The sequence below is a fragment of the Mustela lutreola genome, chromosome 5, assembly GCF_030435805.1.
Source record: "Mustela lutreola isolate mMusLut2 chromosome 5, mMusLut2.pri, whole genome shotgun sequence".
NCBI lineage: Eukaryota > Metazoa > Chordata > Mammalia > Carnivora > Mustelidae > Mustela > Mustela lutreola.
In genome coordinates, this window is record NC_081294.1 from 121808434 (window position 1) to 121832430 (window position 23997).

The 23997-nt window shown below is 36.4% G+C and overlaps 1 protein-coding gene and 1 non-coding gene across 4 annotated transcripts in view; both read left to right on the forward strand.

Annotated features, from left to right (window-relative positions):
- LNPEP (leucyl and cystinyl aminopeptidase) overlaps window positions 1-23997 on the forward strand; it is a 104650-nt gene that overhangs the window by 21441 nt on the left and 59212 nt on the right. For 2 of the 3 annotated variants that reach the window (XM_059175541.1, XM_059175542.1), the window contains exons 2-4: window positions 16971-17811; window positions 22225-22363; window positions 23680-23811. In XM_059175541.1, the coding sequence (XP_059031524.1) occupies window positions 16971-17811; window positions 22225-22363; window positions 23680-23811 (1112 nt within the window). Of the gene's footprint in view, window positions 1-13182; window positions 13266-16970; window positions 17812-22224; window positions 22364-23679; window positions 23812-23997 lie in introns of all 3 variants that reach the window. The other variant, XM_059175543.1, reaches the window with a different exon arrangement.
- On the forward strand, window positions 5687-5820 carry LOC131832909 (small nucleolar RNA SNORA13). Its single transcript, XR_009354252.1, has one exon. It is a non-coding gene; the product is annotated as a small nucleolar RNA SNORA13 (small nucleolar RNA).

Below are 23997 nucleotides of genomic sequence, written 5' to 3' on the forward strand. Positions count from 1 at the left end.
AATCTGACCATGAGGCCCTGCTTATGTTCCCATTGCCAAGATGCCATAGAGTCATAGAACTTATATGTACAGTGTAATCTCAATTTTTTCTTAGGGGATAGATTAGTCTGTAAGAATTATACACTACAATATTAAAAGTTTACTGTGTGAGTGGTGGATAAATCATTCATCTATTGGTGCGTAACAAATGACAAAACTTAATGGCTTAGAATAATAACCATTTTATTTGCTCACAATTTTGTATTCAACAGTTTGTACTGGGCTCAGCTGGATGTTTCTTCCACTGGTCTTACCTGAGGTCACTTGTAGCAGCCATCATTTAGCAGAAATTTGGAGCTGGAAGATTTAAAATAGCTTAACTGGCATATCTGGCAGTTGGTGCTGCCTGTTGGCTGGGTTGTCTTTCCAACGTAGATCCTCATCCACAGGGAGGCTAGCTCAGATTTATGCTCATGGGGGTTGCAGGTCAGTAGAAGAGAACTAATGAAAGCAACAAGGGTTCCTAAAGCTAGGATTGGAAATTTTGCAGTGTCACTTCTACGTTCCATTGATGGCAGCAAGGTTTAAAACCATTAGATTCAAGGCGTGGAGATAGAGACTCCACTTCTTCTTCTTCTTCTTCTTTTTTTTTTTTTTTTTTTTTTAAAGATTTTATTTATTTATTTATTTGACAGAGAGATCACAAGTAGAAAGAGAGGCAGGCAGAGAGGGAGGGGGAAACAGGCTCCCTGCTCTGCAGAGAGCCTGATGTGGGGCTCGATCCCAGGACCCTGAGACCATGACCTGAGCTGAAGGCAGAGGCCTTAACCCACTGAGCCACCCAGGTGCCCGAGACTCCACTTCTTACTAAGAGGTCCAGTGGGATGTTAGTAACAAGTACTGTCCTGGTATCCAGATTACTTGATTTCATCATCCAGGACCATTTCTAAAATTAGATGGTAATTTTTCATCAGTTCATTAACTTTAGATCTTGAAAAATTAAATTATGATCTGTTTGAGGATGTTTTCCTTTATTTATACATATAAAAACTGGAAAATATAGATAATAAAAACACCCAGCATACCCAGAAATAACCTCCCAGAAATAACTAGTATTAACATTTTTATTTACAGTGTATCCAACTAGATGAATATTTATTTATTTGAAATTTTGTAACCTGCCTCTTAATACTATATTTTTAATTCCTTTCCATGTTTAAAATAGAAATAAATTGATGTAAATAATTTTTATGCCTGCCTAGTATTTTATTAGCTATGAATATACCTATCTCCTATCGTTCCGTACTTAGGTTGTTTCCTTTTTTCCTGCTATGTAAACAAGACTGCTGTAAACATTCTTATGCATACATCTTTCAGTTATTCATGGGATGCATTTCTCTTGTGGAGTAACTTGGTTAAAGAATATATTTTAAGTTTTGACATATATTGATGAGAAATTATTTTTTTATTAACATATAATGTATTATTGGCCCCAGGGGTACAGGCCTGTGAATCACCAGGTTTACACATTTCACAGCACTCACCATAGCACATATTCTCACCAATGTCCATAATCCCACCACCCTCTCCTAACCTCCCTCCCCCTGACAACCATCAGTTTGTTTTGTGAGGTTAAGAGTTGATGAGAAATTATTTTAAACATTCTGTGGTTTAAACTCACTAGTATGTATAACTGCAGAGCAAAGTTCTTAAGTGTTACTGTAAAATTATTCTTTAGACATTCACAAGTAGGTGTATACATAATGATTTGTGCTTGGAAGAACTTATATTTGTGCTCTTGGGATGAACTATTAGGGTGAACCTTAGATCTAGATCACTTTTCCTTTAACATGATCTCAAATATAATGAATATCTTTAAAAACCTAGTTAAGAATGGAAACTGTAAAGAAAATTGCATTTCTCTAATATTTCAAGTCAAACTGTGTAAACTTCATTACTAATATTGTCTTATTGACTAAAGCTTTTATTTTGTATGTGGGTCCACTAGTAAGAGTTCTTCACATTTCGGGGCACCTGGGTGGCTCAGTGGGTTAAAGCCTCTGCCTTCGGCTCAGGTCATGATCCCAGGGTTCTGGGATCGAGCCCCGCTCGGGCTCTCTGCTCGGCAGGGAGCCTGCTTCCTCTTCTCTCTCTCTGCCTGCTTCTCTGCCTACTTGTGATCTCTGTCTGTCAAATAAATAAATAAAATCTTAAAAAAAAAAAAAAAAGAGTTCTTCACATTTCTTCATGATGCATCTGTAACTTCCAGGTCTTTATTTTTTATTCAAGGGGTTTGAGAACTTAGATCCTTGAAGCCCAGGGGCAAAAATTCTTCTGTAGGGTCCTCCTGCCTCAATCTTTTTGTTTTACTTGCTAATACTTAATTTGGCAGCCGTTTTATTTGGGGGACTCACTTTTGTGGGATTTTTCTGCTGCATGTTCAGTTTTCAGAACTGAACAGAAATGATTTTCTTTCTTTTTTTCATTTAATGCAATAATTATTACATAACTGCAGTTATAATTTTAGCTAGCATATATTGATTGGAGAACAGCTAATCCTTGGCAAGAATACAGCTGCTCTTGTGGGGACATAGTGCTTGGACCTTCTACGGAGTAGCCCTTCTGGCACTCAGTGGGCACCTGGCATCAGAAAATGTCTTTGGAGGGCAATGGAGAACGTTGGTTAATTTGGAGGTGTAACTGGACATAAGTTAAGAGGACACCTACTTTGTTGAGGTAAAAATTTTTCTTCTTTTATTAAAGGAAATTTCATTTTTTTAATTCTTGTTTTACAATTAAGGTTTGTATTAAACTACAGATATTTATGTATCCCTCTCCTTGATCCTTTGCATTCAGTTCTTTATCTGAAGCATTTCATAGCAGGCTTCTTTAGGTGCTGTGGCCCTTGTTCGTGTTTGATACTCTTTGGTCATTAGCTTTTTCTAGTAGAATGAATGCTTCCTTTTCATCTTAAATGTTCTCCTTGATATTTCAAATAATGTGCTTCATAGCTGCAACATAAAGCTAGCCAGTTAATCTTAATTTTTTCTTCCCTTCTGAACTAAAATGTTGGCTTTTGCTTAAAACTGCACAGAAAAAACCACCTGTGATTAGACTCAGAGAATACAGTGCGGTGTAGAATTTGAAGATGGTGAAAAATTTATTGACTGAGTATTTTAGTTTGGTAAAGTGAAATTGATGGCTATGTAATACTGCCCTTTAGGTTGTTTTAATCAGAAAGTGTGAGCATTATGTAAATTTAAATTGCCTTCTTATAAATTGTAGCTGTCATTAGTTATCTGAGTTTTATTGTGTAAATGCAATTATAGTAAATGAGCATGGCCTTAAAATACACTTAATCCCTAGAGATATTTTGGGAAGGGTTGTAGTATCTTTACAATCAAGGCAGCCATTTGGCAAATATCTCAGCAGTTAGAGGACTTAAAATATAAAACCTGTGTATTAAAGTCTCTGTGAAACAGATAGAATGATCTCAAGTTATCCTGTTCCATACTGGCTGAAATCCTCTATGGACCTTGCTGATGCTGATCTTAAAAGACATCAGGAGGCCAGAATTGTTATTTATATTATCCTTTGGTATTTGTGGCACAGAAGACAAAATGGGGTTTCTGGACTTGACTTATTTTATGAATTTATTTACTGATGTTTGCTGTGGGTGACATAGAAGCATCACCTTTTATAGTAAAAGGTGTGAGGTGGGAGATTGTACTGGTGAATCTTAAAGAGAAATGCTAGTGTGCTTGACTGAAAAGTAGAAGATGTGTTTATTTGCTTATGATTTTGAAGCTCCTACCATAATTATTTAATATATGAGCAATAAACTATTAATGGAGCACCTCACAGTTTGCAGAGTGTCATGACCCATTTATCTGATTCAACCCCTGTGATCATCTAAGCAGATGGGGCAGCTATTATCTCCATTTTACCTGTAAGAAAACTGAGACCCCAACAGCATACTTAAGTGGTGGAGCCAGAACCCGAATCCACAGGTTTCTCAACACTAAACTGAACCATAATCAGTTTAAATTATATACCGGCTGTGAGGAAAGAGGAGGAAATGTAATAAGAAGTCCAAAGAATCAGTGTCCGGAAGAAATGAAACGCAGTGTGACTCAAAGCCCCACAGCAGGTGTTAGAAGGGCCTTCTTACCTCATGGTTAGCATATTAATTCTATCTTATTCCAAGCTTCAGTAGACCTGGGTTTAGTCCTTGGGGAATCTATGAATGGACATGGAGGTAATTTTCACTAATTAATATTTACTTGTAATGTGTTGGCTGTTGCTACTTTCGTTTCAGCATTTATTACAGCTCTTTTCCCTGCAGGGCACCAGGGATACCAAGATGAATGAGAGAAGAGCCCCTCCCTGGAGGAATTGTTTAAATGTGAAGCAAAAATCTGTAATTACAGTTCACCTATGCAGAACTTCCCTTCTTTATAGGTTAAACCAAGCCTTGGAATTTTTTTTAAACCTTCTCGCCTTCAAATTATAATTCTGTAATAAGCAAAAAGTTACAGAATTAAAATGTAGAAAAATTCTAGAAAAATATATGGAGCTGGTTTTTTGGAACTTCATATTTCATCCTAAATGTGAAAGACTGTATAAGTATGTTGTGTACACAACTATCATTTTTCAGTTTTGAGAGGCTGCCAGGGGTTTGTAGTGTGGAAAGAGTGAGGTGAGTCATGATTTGGGAATGATTGTTTTGATCTCTCCCTGTAGGCCCTATAGAACATTGGCAGGGCGGCCAGAGTAATTAACACTGCACAGTCTAATTATAAACACAACTCTGTGGACAGTGGTGACCAAAGAAGAAAGCCTGTACTGGATAAATAATCACGTTGGCAGGATTCCTTGCAAATGATGACTAGATAATGTCAAGTTTACATAAATCAAGTTGCTTTTCCCTACTTCGTCTCATGAGTCACAACAGGGGACAAAGGTATTATCTGTGAAAGTCTCACTCACTTATTTTTTTAAAGGCCCATTTAAGCATTTCTTTATTGCAGTCCTTCTAACCTTTTCATTCTGAGAGAACAGTTGACATCTTAATTTTTATGGTGTGCTATTTTAAGGAGAGTAGGGTAATGGGTCACAGTAGGACATTTGTTCCCATTAATAGTTGAATAGATTTTTAAAAGGTGAAAGAAACTAGGGATTTGAGAAGACTGACTACATTGGACTAGTGTAATAAAGAGGGAGAAAAGAGTCTTTTGGGCTGAGAAGAGTGAAGAGGGTGGGCTAGGGGTAAACTGTGAAGTGACCGCAACAGCCATGCATGCTTGAGAGAAACTGAGACAGACGTATGTTACGCATATATGGTCTCACATACTGGTCAGGGGCAGCACAGGCACTCTGCTGTGGTTGTATGTGTCTAAGGATTTGTTGCCGCCTGAGGAATGGTCTAGTTAGTTTAAATATAGGTTTGGTCATTGACTCCCTGAGATTTAGAACAAAGGTGTTTGTTGGCTATGGAGTTTGGTTCCACAAAACTGTAACCTGAACTACTGCAGAATGGTTTTATTTCTGCAGAATGAAACTCAGAGTTGTGATTTACCCCAAATAAATTGAACACTTTAAATCAAATGCTTAAAAAACGAGGCCCCCCCTTTTTTTTCTTTTTCTTTTTCTTATTGAGAAGTACTCATTAAAATTTTAAATCGACACTTAAAAAGATATTTTTTGCAGCCTTTGTGTTGTCCATTCACTTTTGGAAACTACTCAATGTGGTTTCAAAAAAGGTGGAAACTAAATGCTTTGCAGCCTTTTCCTGTCCTTGAATTGGATACTGTTGGTGTAGGAGCTGCATAAGTAACAGCTGATGCTTTTACATTAATTTGTTTACACATGTACTCTTGGGTTTTCTGTTAAATGTATAGTTTCTTTTAAAGGGTTTTCAAAAAGATTTCTCTTTTTAAGAAAACAATATACAAAAATCTAAATTCAGAAATAGATGAGTTAAGTACATTTTTTTTGCATAAGAATGCCTTTTTTTTTTTTTTTTACTGTTGAAGAGATTATAAGAGGTTTCCTTTAAATAGCTCCCCAATTTCTTTAAGTACTTGGATTTACAAACAACAAACAACAACAACAACCCCCCCCCCAAAAAAAAAACCCCTAGCTTTTTATTTTAAGAGGTGGGGGAATACATATGGATCTTTTAATTGTCTGAAATTTTAATATTCTAAAACATATGGATGTTGCTAGCATTATCACTGGCTAAATTATTTTGTGTTTATCAGATACTCTCAGAAGAGACAGAAGATGGTGAGGCTTGTGAAAGAGAATTTATGTCTCTAGCCCAAGACCCAGTTCTGATTTGTCTTTTACATGAACCTAACTAGACTTTTGAGAAATGAAAAATTGGTCTTGGAGATCCATGAGGACCTGACATAATGTTTACTGAAGCCCAGTTTCTGGGAGAATATGATTAAGAACCAGTAATATTACTTTCCTGCCCTCCAGCATTTTTTGCTTTATTAATTTTCTGTTGTATCTGTTTTCTATTTCATTGATTTCTGCTTTGTTCTTTATTATTTCTATTCTTTTTACTTTCTTAGGGTGGAAACATATCATTGATTTTAAACCTCTTTCTAGTAAAGGTATTTAAAGCAGTAGATTTCTCTCAGTTTTTAAAATTAAAATTTTTTATTATTTATTTCATAGTTTCTAAATTCTTGTGGTTTATTCTTTGACTTGTGAATAATTTAGAAGTTTTTTTTTCTGTTTTCCAAATATCTAGAGATCGTCTAGGTTATTTATTACTATTGCAATTTATTACTATTACTATTTAAATAATTTTAAAAATTATTTTTATTATGGTCAGAGTTCATAGTCTAAAAAAAAACTCTTTAAGTATTTTATTATTTTTTTTAAAGATTTCATTTATTTGTCAGGGAAAGAAAAAGAGAGCAAAAAAAAGCAGGGGCTGCTGCAGGCAGAGGGAGAAGCAGACTCCCCACTCAGCAGGGAGCCTGATGAGGAACTTGATACCAGGACCCTGGGATTATGACCTAAGCTGAATGCAGATGCTCAACCCACTGAGCCACCTAGGCATCCCTCTTTCAGTCTTTTAGAGGTTATTGAGATTTATTTTATAGCCCAGTATATGGCCCACCTTGGTGACTGTTACATAGATATTCTGCAGTTGTTTGGTGTAATGTTCTATAAATGTCTTTTAGGCCAAATTAGTTGATAGTATTGTTTAGATATTCTGTGGCTTGCTTGTTGTCTACTTGTTTGATTAATTATGAAGAGAAAGATAATAGAATCTCCAATTATGGTTGGAGATGTTTCTGTTTCTTGAGTTTTTGCCATTTTCTATTTTGAATTTTAAAGCTCTCATATTAGGTACACCAATATTTTTTTAAAAGATTTTATTTATTTATTTGATAGACAGAGATCACAAGTAGGCAGAGAGGCAGGCAGAGAGAGAGGAGGAGGAAGCAGGCTCCCTGCTGAGCAGAGAGCCTGATGTGGGGCTCGATCCCAAAACCCTGAGATCATGACCTGAGCTGAAGGCAGAGGCTTAACCCTCTGAGCCACCCAGGCGCCCCAGGTACATTCATATTTAAGCTTGGTATCTTATCCTGATGAATTTCTTTAATCAAAATTTTATTCTGATTTGTTAATCTATTTGTGTCCTTAAATTTAAAAGGTATCTCTTATTAGACAGTATATAAGTTGAGTCTTGCTTTTTTTAATCCAATGTGATAATCCCTGTCCTTTAGTTGGAATTCTTAATCCATTTACAGTTGATGAAATTATTCATGTGGTTGTGTTTAAATCTGCCATTTTGCTACCTTTTTATTTGTCCATTTTGTTTTTGTTTCTGTCTCTTTTCTAATGCTGGCTTTGGGGTTAATTGGGTATTTTTTAAGTATTTCATTTTATTTTCTTTACTAGTTTTTTAGCTGTCTTTTAAATTACATTTTTATTGATTACTCTAGGGTTAATAATATGTATCCTTAACTTATTAAAATCTTTTTATTGTAAATATTATGCCATTTAATATTTTATACCTGACCCGTCTGGCTTCTCACTGGACACTTAACATTTCCCCTTCTCAGTTCACAGGTATAATTTAATTCCTCTTATCCACCCTCTATTTTTTGTGCTCTTGTATTTTTTATTTTTATATATGTTCAAAACACATATTATCTTACTTTTAAATAGCTTTAATATACAGTGTTTTAAGGAAATTTTAAGCAGAATAAAGAGAATAAACTTATTTTTAACAACTTATTAGTTATTTCTAGTATTCTTTCTATCCTATGGATCTGAGTTTCTATCTGGTATAATTTCCCTCCAGGCTAAAGAACCTCCTAGTAGTATCTTGAAGTGCACATCTGCTTGAAATTAGTTCTCTCGGCTTTTATACATTTGAGAAGATCTTTATCTCATTTTTGAGGGATATTTTCTTCGGATATAGAATTCTGAGTTGGTAATATTTCTCTTGCAGTGCTTTAAAAATATTGTTCTGCCATCTTCTGGCCTCCATTGTCGTGATAAAAAGTTAGTGTTCTTTGTATTATTTTTGTCCTGTTTTTAGGCTTTCAGAAGACTTTGTCTTTGGTTTTCAGCAGTTCAACTGTAATGTAGCTAGATATGATTTTCTTTGTATTTATTGTTTTTGGAGTTTGATGACCTTTTTGGATCTGGTAAATAGTGTTTTCACCAAACTTAATAAAATTTTAACTTTTGTGTCTTCAAATATTTTTTCTGCTTTATTTTCAGAGTCTTGGGGCTCCTATGACATAAGTGTTAGACATTCTGATATTGTTCCATAAAATTCTGATGCTGTATTCATTTTTCTTCAGTCTTCCCCCCCACCCAGTTTCTCAAATTGGTAATTGCTAGTGATCTATCAAGTTCATGGACTGTTTTCCTCTGCCATCTCTGATCTATTATTAAGTCCATTCCATGAGTTTTTTATTTTAATTATTGAAGCTTTCAGTCCTAGAATTTCCATTCCCCCCACCCCCAATTTGATTCCTTTTTTTTGTAGTTTCAGTTTCTCTGTTGAGAGTCTCATCTGTTCATGTATTCTCCTTTGTTGTTCAAAACATTTTCCTTTATTTAAGACATATTTCAAATAGTAGCTCTGAAGTTTTTATGAAATGCAGTATCTGGGCCAAGTTAAAGTCAGTTTCTAATGACTTATTTTTTCTTATGGGTCACATTTCTTGTTTTGTTGAATGCCTAGTAATGTTTTAATTATTGAAGAGTGTTGATACATTGTAGAGATGCTGATTAAAAAAAAAAATTCTTTGTAGAGTGGTGTTTGTTTTAGTAGTTTAGTTACTGGCTGATGGCCCTGTATATGTTTGCTGGGGACTATCTGTGGAAAGCTCAAGTTTTTCTCAGGCTTCTCTAACTTAGCACAATTCTGCCCCCAGATTCTTTTTGCTCCATGGGTTTTGTTAGGGCTTGTTTTAAAATTTTGTTAATGTGGTCTAGAGTTGGTCTTATTCTAGGATGTGCTTTTTCCCTTAAAGTGAAGTCTTTCAAGCTTTTCAAATTGATGTGCAGAGTTTCATAGTTTTCTTTCTTCAAGTTAGGTTAGACTGGCAATGTTTCCCTATCCTGCTTGACCTCTAGTAATTCTACTCCATATTAACCTTATTACAGCCACTCTTAGGTAAGCCTTATGTAGTTATGCCCAGCATTGGTTAAGGACTCTCAGGTAACCCTATACAAATTTATGTGGTCCCCACTCTGCACAGTTCTGTCCTCTCCAGTGTCTTGTGTCTGCCACCAGCCCTGCTCGGCTAGGACTCTATCTCAGCATAATAAAATTAGAAAGTATTCCCAAGGCAGAGAAGCAGACAAATGTAAGCTCATGTTATTGCTCGTTTATCCAGTAACTGAAAATAGTTGCATCATTTTGTCTAGGTAATAGTTGCTTATGAGAAGAAAAGAAGTTTGGTGTCAGTTACTGTGTCATATTGGAAGTAGAAGTCTCTCACAGCATTTTTATGTGTTGAAGTGAACTTTAGAGGTAACTTGAAAGGGAAAATTACTTTTTAGTTTCTTCTACAACTAAATAGTGAGCATATGGTATGTATGAACTGACCATTTCTCTCTCATCTTCCTGCCTCCCACCTCTAGTCTTCCATTCACTGCTGTCTTGTCTATTCCCAAGAGAGACAAGGTGGGAAGGGGGAACAGAAGAAAGAAAGACCTTACTTGGGTCATGCATCATAGGTTGTGATCTTGCACCTATCAATTGGAAAATTAAATGTGGCTTTTGAAACGGCACTACACAGAAGTAGGAACACATACAGGGCTTTCTGTGTTAGTATTTTATGACACTGCTTATACATTGAAGGGTAAGCAAACAGGGTGTATCAGGGAAAGGGGCTGTTGAAAACATCTTGAAAAGTTGTCCTCTGTTAGTGACTACTCTCCAGATTCTGGTGAGAAAATGCTGTATCTAAGCATGTAACTTAGCAGAAGCATTGTGATAAATAGGAAAGATTCTCTTTGAGTGTGTCTGTTGAGGAGGAGTGGGATAATGTTTTGTCAGATCAGAGCTGTACAGAAAAATCACTGTTTTGTTCTAAATTCTAGTTGTTTTCTCTCCTTTTTAAGATTAATCTTTTAAAAAATAAAGTCTCTTTTTGATGGCAGAGGATTGCTTATTGGGGAAATAATTACTGTATTTGATAATTAGCCATCACTCAGAAATTTTATGAAGTTTCCATTTGGCAGTGATCTAGAAGATATAAAAGCTGTCTCATGCCTGAAGCTTTTAGCTCTGTTCAAGTATGTCTGGAAGGCCTCTGAAGAAGCATAATTCTTTATTGTTAAGGCCCAATTTGAATATAGCAAGTTGTTTTATTACCTAATTGAATATAGCAATCTTGCATCTGCCTAAAAAGCCTTGTTGAAATCAGGCCTATTCTTTTCAAGTTGTTTTGCCTTGTTGGTTTGAAAATACACTCCATTTCATTTCATCTTCTCAGAAAATGTAATGGTAGTTTCAAGGGATTAGAGTTGTGGGAAGTTTTCTTGTTTTAATTCGAGTTGCTCACCACATTGTTTGCCATAGCTTTCCTTTTTGTTGTGTTTTCTAAATTGAATCCCTCTGTTAATCGTTTTCTCTCTTGCCAGCACCTCTTGTGCATTTTCCTCTTAACTTTTCACCATATTCTCTCTATATATTGAATACTGAATTAACCCATCTGCTTTCTCTACTCTTTAAAATTTTTTTGACATTTATATTTTCCTTTTTGTAATTGTGGTAAAATACACATAACACACTTTTTCTTCTTGTAGACTTGGGCCGGTGAGCACTGCCCAAGGCATTTATGGAGACTGGTAGTACAACAAATTCTGCTGGGCATACTGAACTTCTCAGCCATACTCCATCCTTGCATCATCCTTCCCTGGTCCTCTGCTATGGCTTCTGTACTTTATTTTTGTCCTTAAGCCACCTATGCCTTCTGCACAACTGCCTTGGAGCAGATGGCCTTGATTCTTCCATCACAGAGAACATGGAGGCACTCTGTGTTCACATCCAAGCTTTTCATGCGCTTAAACATTTTTCTTCTCCGTCTTTACTTTCTGTCTCCCAGGCTCAGAGGAGAAGTGCCTCATTCCCATCAAGGTTAATCTGCCTACTGGAGTTTTTGTGACATCTTCCTACTCCTCTGGGATGTTATTCCAGCATTTCATCTTGTCTACTCCTTTACCTCCACATTTTGTCATTCATTACTTTTCCTTCATGCTTAAGTTGTTTCCATCTTAAAGACGGACAAATAAGCAAAAAACAAAACAAAAGAACTTAACTTTTATCTGCACCATCTTTTCTTCTTCTTCTTCTTCTTTTTTTAAGATTTTATTTATTTATTTGACAGACAGAGATCACAAGTAGGCAGAGAGGCAGGCAGAGAGAGAGGAGGAAGCAGGCTCTCCACTGAGCAGAGAGCCCGATGCAGCACTTGATCTCAGGACCCTGAAACCATGACCTGAGCTGAAGGCGAGGCTTAACCCACTCAGCCACCCAGGCGCCCTGTGCCATCTTTTCTTTTAGTTTGACGCTGTGCTTTTTTTTTTTTTTTTTTTCTTGACTCTTCACTATGTACCTTGAAGGAATGGTCAGCAGCTCTTGCCTTCCCGTGTTAATTTTCCATTCTTCGGACTGTTGAAGTTAGGCTTTCATATCCACTATGTCCCCTGAAGGTGCTCTACAAAAAGTTACTGGTTCCCTGGTTGCCAAATCTGGTGACCTCTCCAGGCCTCATTTTCTGTGACCTTTCTAAGACGTTTAATGCTGACCACTTCCTTCATGAAACTTCTTTGTCTTCTGGGGTACTACTTCCTGATTTTCCTACCTGTGGCACACTCCTTCTTCTCCTTTTCTGCCCCTCTTCCTCTGCCCGTGTCTTCAGCGCTGATGCTGTCTTTTACCTCCCTTTCAGTAGTGTCACTCATCTGCATGGTTTTCGTTTTGTATACCCAGGTGATTCTGAAATCTGAATCTTCCACGCAGATCCCTGTTTTGAATCCATATCCACATGACCTGATCCTCATAACAGTCCTACAAAATAGTTCTGCTTTCCACATTTATAGTTGAGGAAATTGAAGTGAAGGGATGTTTGGTTATCTCTTTGAGGTCAAGCAGTCAGTTGAAGAGGCAGAATTTGAACTTCTTTCTAAAGTGAGGTCTTTAACTCTGTAAAATGCTGTTAATTAAACATCTCCACCTGGCTATCTGAGAGATGTATTAAATATGTCATGCCCCATAACGAATGCCATCCCTAAATCCGTTCTCATTATTCCTCCTCTTATACTCTCCCCTGCAACAAAACAAAACAAACAAACAAACAAACAAAACCAAGAGAGAGAATTTGAAAACTATATTCTCAATCTCAATGAATGGCATTCTTTCTTCCAGTTATCCAAGCCAGAATGTGTGTCAGGAATTGACGTAGACTTCCCTCTATTGTTCCATCTTCAGACCTGTCTGGCCCAAGGAAGCCTCAGTTCCTGGGTGTTCTCCCTTTTTAACAGGACTTATAATCATTCCCTCCTTTTCACTTCTTCTGCTGTCATAGTTGAGAACTTCATATTGATCTGGATTGCCATTATAGTGACAATCTAACTCATTGCTTCCCATATTACCTGAGCTGAATAATAGAGGTTTTTAATTTTTTTACAATTTTTAATCTGTTGCAGAAGTTTTATAGCATTTAAAAATATGAATTGTTGGGAAAAAAAGAAAATAAAATATGAATTATTGGAAAGCTGAAGTGAAAAATGTAAGTGAACTATAAGCTCCATTTTTAAAATAATTAAATTTGATAGCCATAAAATAATTGACAAACTGCTATGAAAGTTTTTAAATACTAATCGTCCACATATGTCCTGTCACAGACAGATAACAGTTTGTGGATTGACACTGATCCACAGACAACATTGAGGAGCACTGGTTCATGGTATCTGAGGAAGAGAAATGTCTTTAGTTGTCTCAGATTACCAGATGGGCTTATTTATTTAAAATGGAAACATGTCAGTTAGGATGTTCTTTGCTTCTGGCTTATAGATAGCGTGTATATATGGATTAAGAGGTTTTAGAAAATTTCCTGTTTCTGTAGAATACCTTCTTTTAATATAAATAAATCCATTAGAGCAAGGAGTAATCATGTTCCATTACAGTTTAATGCTAAAATCAAAGTGTATCGATTTAGGAGTCCAAAGAAAAAAATTTTTTTTAAGGTTTTATTTATTTATTTGACAGAGAGAGACACAGCAAGAGAGGGAACACAAGCAGGTGGAATGGGAGAGGGGGAGGCAGGCTTCTTGCAGAGCAGGGAGCTGGATACAGGGAGCCCGACGCAGGGCTCCATCCCAGGACCCTGAGATCATGACCTGAGCCAAAGGCGGATGCTTAACCCAATGAGCCACCCAGGTGCCCCCAAGGCAAAATTTTCTTAAATAGGTTGGAAGAATAGTCTTCATGGGTTACCTATAACAAGAATGATTTCCCCTGGTTTCATATATTTAATTTGATATTGTACGCATATACAAAAATTTCCCTTTAATGTGCAATAAATTATAGCAGATGAGTCAATATATTCTACTTCTGAAAGATTAAAATTCTACATAGCTATTAATCTGAATAGGTGATAAATAACAAAAGTAGGGTATTTGGATTTGTTAGACAAATGACTAAACCCTTATCACAAGATTTATAGTAAATGAACTACAGACAGGTGATGCTTAAATGGTCAGATGGTAGAACACTACTTGCCTTTAAAAAAAGGCACTGCTGAGGAATCAAAACACACAAAACCAAAGTTCCAAGGGGTTGTGAATTCAAGAGTGGGTGTGCTCTAAGTTAACTGAAGTTATACCTAGAGTTAGTTTAGAAATTGATTAAATAAAAAAAGCCATACTGTGCCAACCTCCTTTTTGTCTACATTAGGTCTGACACAGAACAAAACAATATGGGCAAATGCTAAGAGAACATAATTTTCCTATATGAGGTTAAAAAAAAAAGTCAGAAAAAGCCTTTCAGATATTTTAAAAAAGCGAATTAAGCAATTAAGCTTCAGCACTGTACCAGGACTAAAAGATACACAGAAAATTTCTGACCCTTAGGAGTTCATTAAAAGTTAAATTCTTTTTAAGTTCAGTTACAGCAATATTTGCTCTGTTAAAGAAGTAAATGACCTCCAAACACAGTTAACCATCAAAAAACAAAACAAAACAAAAAAACCCTAACACTTTGTCATGAGAAGTAGAAGTTCTGTCGGATGTGTAGGAGATGAAATGCCTAAAGCAGGATTTTATAGTCACTCTTCTTCCATTTGTAGGTCATTCACAGGAGGTGGGAAAACGGCAGCTTGCTAAACCCACCCCTAGAGTGTGACCAAACGTTTTATTCAAAGAAAACTTTATAAAGTAGTAGCATGGCTTGTATGGAAGTTCAGGATAGAGAGGAGGTAGGAAAATGTAACCTCGTTGGGTTCTCTGTGCTCCCCAAAGCAGAAAGGGGTGACATGTAGGGAAAAGAAAGTTTCTTTTTTAAATGTAATTTTTTAAGAAGGAGAAACAGAAAGAAAATAACTTTTCATAATTTTTCTTAATTTATATCATAGCAACTGAACCTGAGTTATGGCATAACATGTTCACCTGGTAGTCTGGGATGGAAAGGAGAAATGGTGACATTGCTGGCAAGGGGAACAGGGAGAACAGGCACGTGGAGGATAGTTTGAAACAGCAATGTGTTGTTCTCAGAAGAGGAAGCAGTTTGAAGCGGCGAGTACAGCCAGGAATGAAGTGTCTAGTGCTGGCTGGGATGTGACCGTAGAGAAGGCTGAAACCGGTGCTTCTCAAGCGGATGTGCACATGAATCACCTGAGAATTTGCTAAAATTCCGTCTCAGGAAGGGGGCTTGAGAGTCTGCTCTTCCCTAAAGTTGCAAGGTGATGCTGATGCACTGGTCCACAGACCACACTTGGTTCAAGACTCAATTTTGTTCTAATATTTACTGATACTTTGTTTCATGGATTATGAGTTACCCCTGTTCAGTGTTTGTTGGATATTGCAAAATACATGGCATTTCTGTTAAGGTAGATATTTAGATATTAAATAATTTTATATGTTTTGTTCTGATGGTGGTAAAATAATACTCTTAGCAACTTCATTGCCAAGGGCAAATAAATAATTTAGGTATAAACTCTTATTTTTATTGAATTAGCTGAATAAGATGATGCAGTATAATAATGGGGATAATCTAAAATTTGGAATTAGATTTTTAGACCTGGACTTCAGTATCAGTTGTGTGTTGAAACAACTGTGACTTAATGAAGCTAAATTAACCCATTTCTCTTTTTTGTTTTCTCATGTCTGAAATAGTTATACTTGCCATTTTTTAGAATTGTTGTGAGAGTTAGAAATGATAATGTATGAAGTACCTAGCAGAGAAAGATTAATGGAGGTTTCAATCACCAAATTTTGAGATCCCTTGAAGCTAAATTTCTACTATTCTTAAATAAAGAATATTGGGTGATCTTATCTTAGGAATGATTGATCTGTATATGATTTAACCCTTTTTACTTTTTGTGTCTTGTGTTCTCATTTTTGCCAAGTAATGTTCTTTGTAGTTTATAAGAGCTCTCCTTAACTCAAGATCCGCTTATTCTCATGGTATATAATGTGGTTTTACAGAGGGGAATATGTTGTGTTTCTGAATGCTCTGGAAGCATGAAATAATAGGTTGGATTGTAGTTGTATCTGGTTTTTAGAGTTCTTCCTTCTTATTTTTAAATGATTTCTTGATTATGAAAATTTTGTATATAATTTGCCACTTTTGGTTTGTTGTGAAATAGAAACATCCCCCTTACGGAGACAAAAAATAGCCCAGCCTCTTGCTTAACTATCATTCGAGCCTATAAATAGATACAACAGTTTATGTTCCTCTGTAGGGAGAATCTTAGTGAAGACTCAGCGAAGAGACCCACAAGTGCCTTAGAAGTAGGATTGAGGCCTTTTAGGCAGGAATTCTGGTGGTTCTGGTGACCAAACCCCAGTTCTCCAGAAGGGGGACATAGAACGTGGGTGGGCACATCTCTGATCTGTGAGGACAGGCACAGCAGTTCTAAAGCCAGGGCCTCGATGGGCCTTTAAAGCTCAAGACAAGGGCCCAGGTTGTTAGACAGGAGTGTATTAAGGAAATTAGTATTTAGTCTCCACTGCCTTTTTTTGATACTAGCTCATTTATTTAGCTTTCTTGTTTCATGACTATGGTATACTTTTATTTATGCTTGAGTTTTTAATGGATGACACAAGGAAATTATAAGCACCTTATAATTATAAGCACCTAAAGTAGCTCTGAGATGGAAATAAGTCTTAGTGATAAAAAAAAGTTCTTAGATTAAATGTGGTTTTGATAGTAGGCATTTTATTAAAAATTTTTTTTTTCTAATTCTGTGCCTTGTCCTTATGTTTTGGTTGTTTAGATCTGCTTCAGCTCCCCAGGAATATGATTGAAAACAGCATGTTTGAGGAAGAACCAGATGTGGTAGATTTAGCCAAAGAGCCCTGTTTGCATCCTCTAGAGCCTGATGAGGTGGAATATGAGCCCCGGGGTTCACGACTGCTGGTGCGGGGTCTTGGTGAGCATGAGATGGATGAGGATGAAGAGGATTATGAGTCATCTGCGAAACTGCTGGGCATGTCCTTCATGAACAGAAGCTCAGGCCTTCGGAACAGTGCAGCTGGCTATAGGCCGAGCCCAGATGGGACTTGTTCCGTACCGTCTGCAAGGACCGTGGTGGTCTGTGTTTTTCTTATTGCGGTTGCTGTTTCTATAATCATGGTGATTTATCTACTGCCCAGATGTACCTTTACCAAAGAAGGCTGCCATAAAAAAAACCAATCAATGAGACTAATTCAGCCACTTGCGACAAATGGAAAGGTGTTTCCGTGGGCACAAGTCAGGCTTCCCACCACCATTATGCCACTACGCTATGAACTTAACCTACACCCAAACCTCACCTCGATGACATTCAAGGGTTCTGTGACAATTTCACTTCAGGCTCTTCAGGCCACGTGGAATATCGTTCTTCACAGTACAGGCCATAATATTTCGAGAGTGACCTTTATGTCAGCAGTTTCAAGCCAAGAAAAACAAGTTGAGGTCTTGGAATACCCATTTCATGAACAAATTGCCATTGTTGCCCCTGAAACCCTTCTCGAAGGACACAATTATACCTTGAAGATAGAGTATTCAGCGAATATATCTAGTTCTTACTATGGGTTTTATGGAATCTCCTACACAGATGAAAGTAATGAGAAAAAGTATGTAGTCTTCCTAAATGATTCTACTTCTTTGCTCTGTGATGACTTACATAATATGGATTCCTTTGCCCGCACCAAGAGACATTAACTGGAATTTTTTTTTTTTTTTTAGGAGGTTATGTGCAAAATAGTAGAATGGTGATTTGGAAGAATATACTATTTCTGTCTTAGTCAAAGTCATTAGCAACTATGTCATGGAGGGACTTAGGCAGGTGGGTGGGAAGAAATGGATGAAGATTATATCAATTATAGTCTCTAGCACAAAATCTTAAGTTATTTTGAGCTTTTAATGCTGGTGAATCTAGTTTTCAGTCACCTCACGGGATCTCGGTGGATGCAAAAAAGAATTTTTATTTTTTTTAAGACCTATTTTCCTAACGTGCAGAGCTTTTAGGAGGTGCTTAGTGAGATGGAGAAAGAGGGCAGGAAGAACATTTGTATGCTTACATATATCATTTTTAGTGTCCTTGATATTTGCTGTTCATTAAAAAAGTCACTTGATTTGGATTTCTGATGGAATTTTTTAAAAAATCTAGGAGAGACTTAATTTGGTTTTTAAAAAAGGTGATTCAAAACATAAAAGTACTCAGCCCCCTATTTAGACTGTTATTTTTCACTTGAATCTTAGTATTCATAGTATATATGAATATGGAAAGATGCAGTGTACACTGCATACAGGTTATTCTTAAGTAGCAATAATGTCATTTCTCTTAATGTACATGAAATCTTATTAGAGCTGTTTAATTTGATTGGCACATTCTCTCATATTACTTTGTAAGCCAGTTTTTGAATTACTGATGCTAGCCGTTTGGCAAATGTATGTTGGTATATTGAGAAAAATAGAACAGCAATGAACATTTAAAATCTATCTTAAGGAAATGGTTTGAACCTTCTTAAATGATGAAAGACAAAGCAAGATCTCTATACCTATGCAGAAAAGTAATTTTTTTCTTTGCCTTTATCTTTAAAAAAAAAAAAAAGGCATTCTGGAGCTTGTGTGAGATCTGATGTTAAAAACAAATTTATGATTGTCAGATGTGGGGATGGGTATTGCCAGAGGTGAATGTGACCCACGATAGGTTCATACCCATTTCCTTTGTGGGTCAATGTTTCTTTTCTTTTTACTTTCACTCTGATCTAAAACTAGAATTTTACCTGTTCAAATGTCTCTATTAACAAAGAAAACTGCACTGTAGTATAGTAAACAGGATCCCCCCCCCCCAAAGGGCAAATTTGTAATTATGGCAGCTCATGGCTTCTTGCCTTTATTTCTCCCTTTATAATCATCATCTCTAGGAACTACAGGATATACATAAAAACAATGCAAACAAACCTGGAAGACAAATCCTGTGGTCATCTCTTCTAATCAGATTATTGCCCTTGGAGTCCCTTGGGCCAACTACTATCTAATGGAAGGAATAAATGTATGGCAGAGAAAGGTGATTTGGGGTATGGTCACTTGTTGATTCTTGCCATGGGCTAGATCAAGTTGTGGAAAATGCTAGAAAAATAGAGAAGACAATTCCTTAAAAATAAGAAATAGAATATTATTTTAAAAAGTGTTTTTAAATATATTAAAACAAGTTAGTATGTGAAATACTGCTGTTAAAAAAGTATATAAATCTGTTAACCTGCCTGCTTCAGTAAAATGAATGCCCCACATGGTTGTATATCTTGATGGAAAGTAAGAGTTGAGAAGATTATTTACCTTTCAAGGTATCTGAGAACTGTAATTCAAAGCAATATTTTTGGTTTCTCTCCAACTTTTAATTTTGCATGATTCTATTAGAGAAATTTTTTGCATGCCCCCTCCAAAGTGCAGTAAGAATAACTACTTAAACAACTAGATAAAATAATTAAGGGATACATTCCTTATTGATGGGAAAATCAGATTATATGTAAATGTCAAACATATATTTTGGTCAGGGAACTTTACCGATATCATCTAAGATGTAGACATCAATGACCCTAAGATGTCATTGAACTTGGAGTTCACTCTAGAAGGTGTTGATGATATACTTAAGGTTCTAGATAATAAACTGATACTAAAAGAACTAGTAAACAAATTTAGGATGGGGATGTGTTTTATTTCTTTGTCCTTCAGTTTTTCAGTCCTTTTTCTTGAACTCTTCAAGCATCCTCTTAACTGGTCTCCTTGGCCTCCAAACTTGCCACTTTATCCCCTACTCTTCTCTTGTCACCATCTTACACACAGTTTCCAGGCACATATTTCTAGAAATACACATTTAACCATGTTGATCTTTGGTTTAAGATTCTTTAATACTTCCTCTTTTCTAATAGGATTCAGTTCAAGATTTCAACAGATCTGGCCCTTGTTTTATCTCCTATCCCTCACCTGCCATAATGAACTTCATGTGACTCTCCTGAATTCCAGTGATAATAATAATATTTACTGAGAACCAAAGTGCTAGAAACTTTTCCAAGCACTTTCTGTGTTTAGTCTTTGATCTTTTCAAACCCACCAAGAGGTGGATATTAATATTTCATTCATTTCACAGGTAATGAGGCAGAGGCACATAAAGCAACTCATCTAACATCGGCTAGCAAGTATCAGAGGGGGACCTCAATGTCATTTTCACTAGAAGCTCTGTTCTTAACCACTGTGATGTATTGGCTCCCTAGTTCACACCACCTTTTCATTTACCCATTGTTACTCCCAGTGGTTAGAATTCTGTTGCATGACCCCCAGCTAATTCATAATTGTCTTCAGCACTTCAGGTAATGCTCAAAGTGCAGCTAATATTTCTGAAAGCAAAGGAAATCACTAATAAAAGCATAAGCTTCAGGGTGTTCAACATAGATAGGATAGATTATAAGTATCCTCAAGCAGCAACCTTCTCAAAGCGACTTTTATGTAAAAGTTATTATTGCATCCCTTTGAACAGTAATTTAAAATTTTCTTTGTCTCAGAACATTATAATCCAATTTTTATATAATAAAGCAGTGGTCTAAGTAGACTATATGCATGTTACGGATATTATTAAACTTTATCCCCTGGTCCCTTGTGGCCCTGTTCCATAGTTTTCTGTTAAGTAGGTAAGAATTTGGTAGTGAAGTGAGGAAATTGAGTATTAGCAACATAGTATGTTTAAATTGTTTCCTGTATGTTGATTGCTATCTTTTGTGCAGTTTACTCAATAGAAACAATTATTTGGGCAAATCCTTATGGGAACAAAAGCACAATAATTATAAGTGTGAATGAAGAGTTATGACTATCTAGCATTGGTAATAAACATCTATGTTGGACTTTGTGCCAGACAAGTAGCTTTTATTTTGAATAGACTTAATGGATTCTAACAAAACCCCTAACTGTTTGGCAGAGGATCCTACCTCAGTCCTAAGTTAATGAATAAGGAAACCGAGGAGTATGTTACTGATTTGCCTAAAGTCACATGCAGGGTTTTGTCTTCTTACTCTAAATCCCACACTCTTTTCTGTATGTCTTTTCGAAGTGGAAACTAAGCCATAAGCAAGTGAGGCCATCATGTCCAGAGGGGTGATTGTACATGTGCCATATTGACTTGTACCTAAAATATGTGCAACAGGGCCATACTTGCCCTGCTTACTCTATGGCCATATTGGGATGATTTCCCAATTGCAGATCTCTTTTATTCCTCCGTTTTAATTGAAAATCTGATTTTCTCTTCTTTTTCTTTTTATGCTCTTCTCCCAACTTTTAACTGAGGACTTTCGTATGATTTTAAGTTTCATGTGTTGTTGCTGTGCTGTAGGAAAGGGAGGGAATGTTTTTATTCACTTCTGAAGATTGTGAAGACCATCATACTACAAAGCGCCTAGGGGTTTTTTTGTTTTTTTGTTTTTTTTAGTCTTCATGAAAGTGTAAGTAGTAAGTTTAAGGTTTAGTGTTGTGAAGCCAGAGTCTGGGTAGATGATTGATGGCAATTAATGACCACCTTTCATACTGATGTCCATCTGAAACCTTTTTAAGACCTCAGTAGCCCATTGTAGGCTACCTTTGTGGCTTTATCTCCAGCCATCCTGGACAGCCACCTCCAGTCCCTGAGTATCCATCACTCTGTCTTGTGCTTCCCACTCTTTCTGCAGTGTCCTTTCTTCCCTTTTCCACCTTTTGAAATATTCCTCATTTTTTAAGACTGTTGAAATTTTGTCACCAGTTTCCATACGGTATTTCAACAGCTACTCAGAATTTGTTTCCTATCCTTTGTTTCCACTGCTTTATTTTCATTATTAATGACATAGTTTACAGCCTGACAGGTGTCTGTTCATCATATAACCTGTGCCTCTCCCAGCTGATTGCAGATCCTTTAATGACTGGGATTTACCAGGTTTATTTTAGTGTCCCTAGTACTTGGCAAGATGCCTTCAAGAGTAGGTGCTCAATAACTGTGGATGAATTTACATTTGTTTTAGGTACTTTGCAGCAACTCAGTTTGAACCCCTGGCAGCAAGATCTGCTTTTCCTTGTTTTGATGAACCAGGATTTAAAGCCACATTTATCATCAGGATCATAAGGGATGAGCAATACACTGCTTTATCAAATATGCCTAAGGTACTGTTCTGTTCCTTAATGTAAAACCTTTGAGTGGATCTCTTTCTTTGTAATTAATACTTGAATTCCTCTTTGTGATAATGTTGAGAATGATTAAAATTATATACATTCTTATTCCTTCTTAAAATACCTAAGTAAAAGTTAAAATATACATTGAAATTAATCAAGAAGTCAGCCCAAGGAGCAGTTGAAGGAAGAGGAAGACCTGCTGGATGTGGAATGTGTGGGCAGGAAATGGAAGTGTGTGCCATATACTAAAGCTGTACAAATAATAATATTATATGAACTAGTACTAAAGATCACAGTGGTATTTTCTGAGATGTGTATTTGCTATTCTAAAAAGTGATACATGATAGTGTTGAATCATGACTGACCTTTGTGTTTTATTGGTTATTTGAAAAATCTCTATGGTAATGTGGAGGTTTAACAAGAGCGTGTACCTGTTTCTTAGATGTAAATTCTGTGTGGGAGGCAGTGAGGATGAAACAAAGCAGAATTTCTTTTATGCTAAACAGAAGCTAGGGTTTTGGTTTTTTCCCTGACACGTGAGTGGCCATGTGGAACCCATGTGGTTAGTAGAGAGGAACAGCCGCATCTAACAGACTATGGAGTCAACCTTTGTAGAGAAGAGAGGATGTGATCCGTCCTTCAATAGGGACATCACTTCAGCAGCTCCACTCCTAGCCATACTCTTCACCTTAATCTTCCTTTAAAAGAGGGGAGATACCTACTTGCCTAATATCCCAAAAGGTATCTTAATTCATAGTCAGAAAATCTTGCAATGTTGCATGCATTCTTTCATCTTGTGTCTACTGCATACTTCTCTAGTGACTTATCACATTTGATTCTGCTAAGCCTTCTTAAGGTCATCAACATGGCACTTTAAAAAAGCTGTTTCAGATCTTTCAGAGGGATATCCTATCTGTAGCTCCTTCTTCTGAATTTGTAGCAGTAGAGTGGAGTACTCCTACATCATAAGGAAGGATTTTGGTTTGGGTGGTATTTTAAAGGGGAAAGACAGAACCACTGATATTCACTATTTCTAAGTTACATTTATTTAAAGTGGATCTTTTGAAATTAAAATTCCTTAAAGATTTTCACTGTACTCAGTATATTTGCATGATGAGGCACAATGGAGCAGGTTGAGAGTAAAGGCCATGCTCTGTTTAGAGTAAGAGTCATGCTCTCTTGTGCTGAGAGACTAAAATATGCCAACATCTTCCCTACTTGTATCCTATTTGAATTTTCAACTTCTTAGTTTGTTACTGTCATTTATTCTTATAGTTAACTAGATATCTTTTCCCCTTTGCTTGTAGAACTCATCAGTCATCATGGAAGATGGACTCGTTCAAGATGAGTTTTCTGAGAGTGTGAAAATGAGCACTTACCTTGTTGCATTCATTGTTGGGGAGATGAAGAACCTGAGTCAGGATGTAAATGGAACCCTGGTATGTTGTTGTAGTAATTGTCTTGAAAGCCTGTTTCATAAGAGGTTAAGAGAGATTCTTTAATGACTTCTGACAGCTGTTTTATGAAGGAAAATAAGCTTTTTAAAAAAATTTTAAATTTAAATTCAATTGACATAAAATATATTATTTGTTTCAGGGTACAGGTCCATGATTCATCAGTCTTAG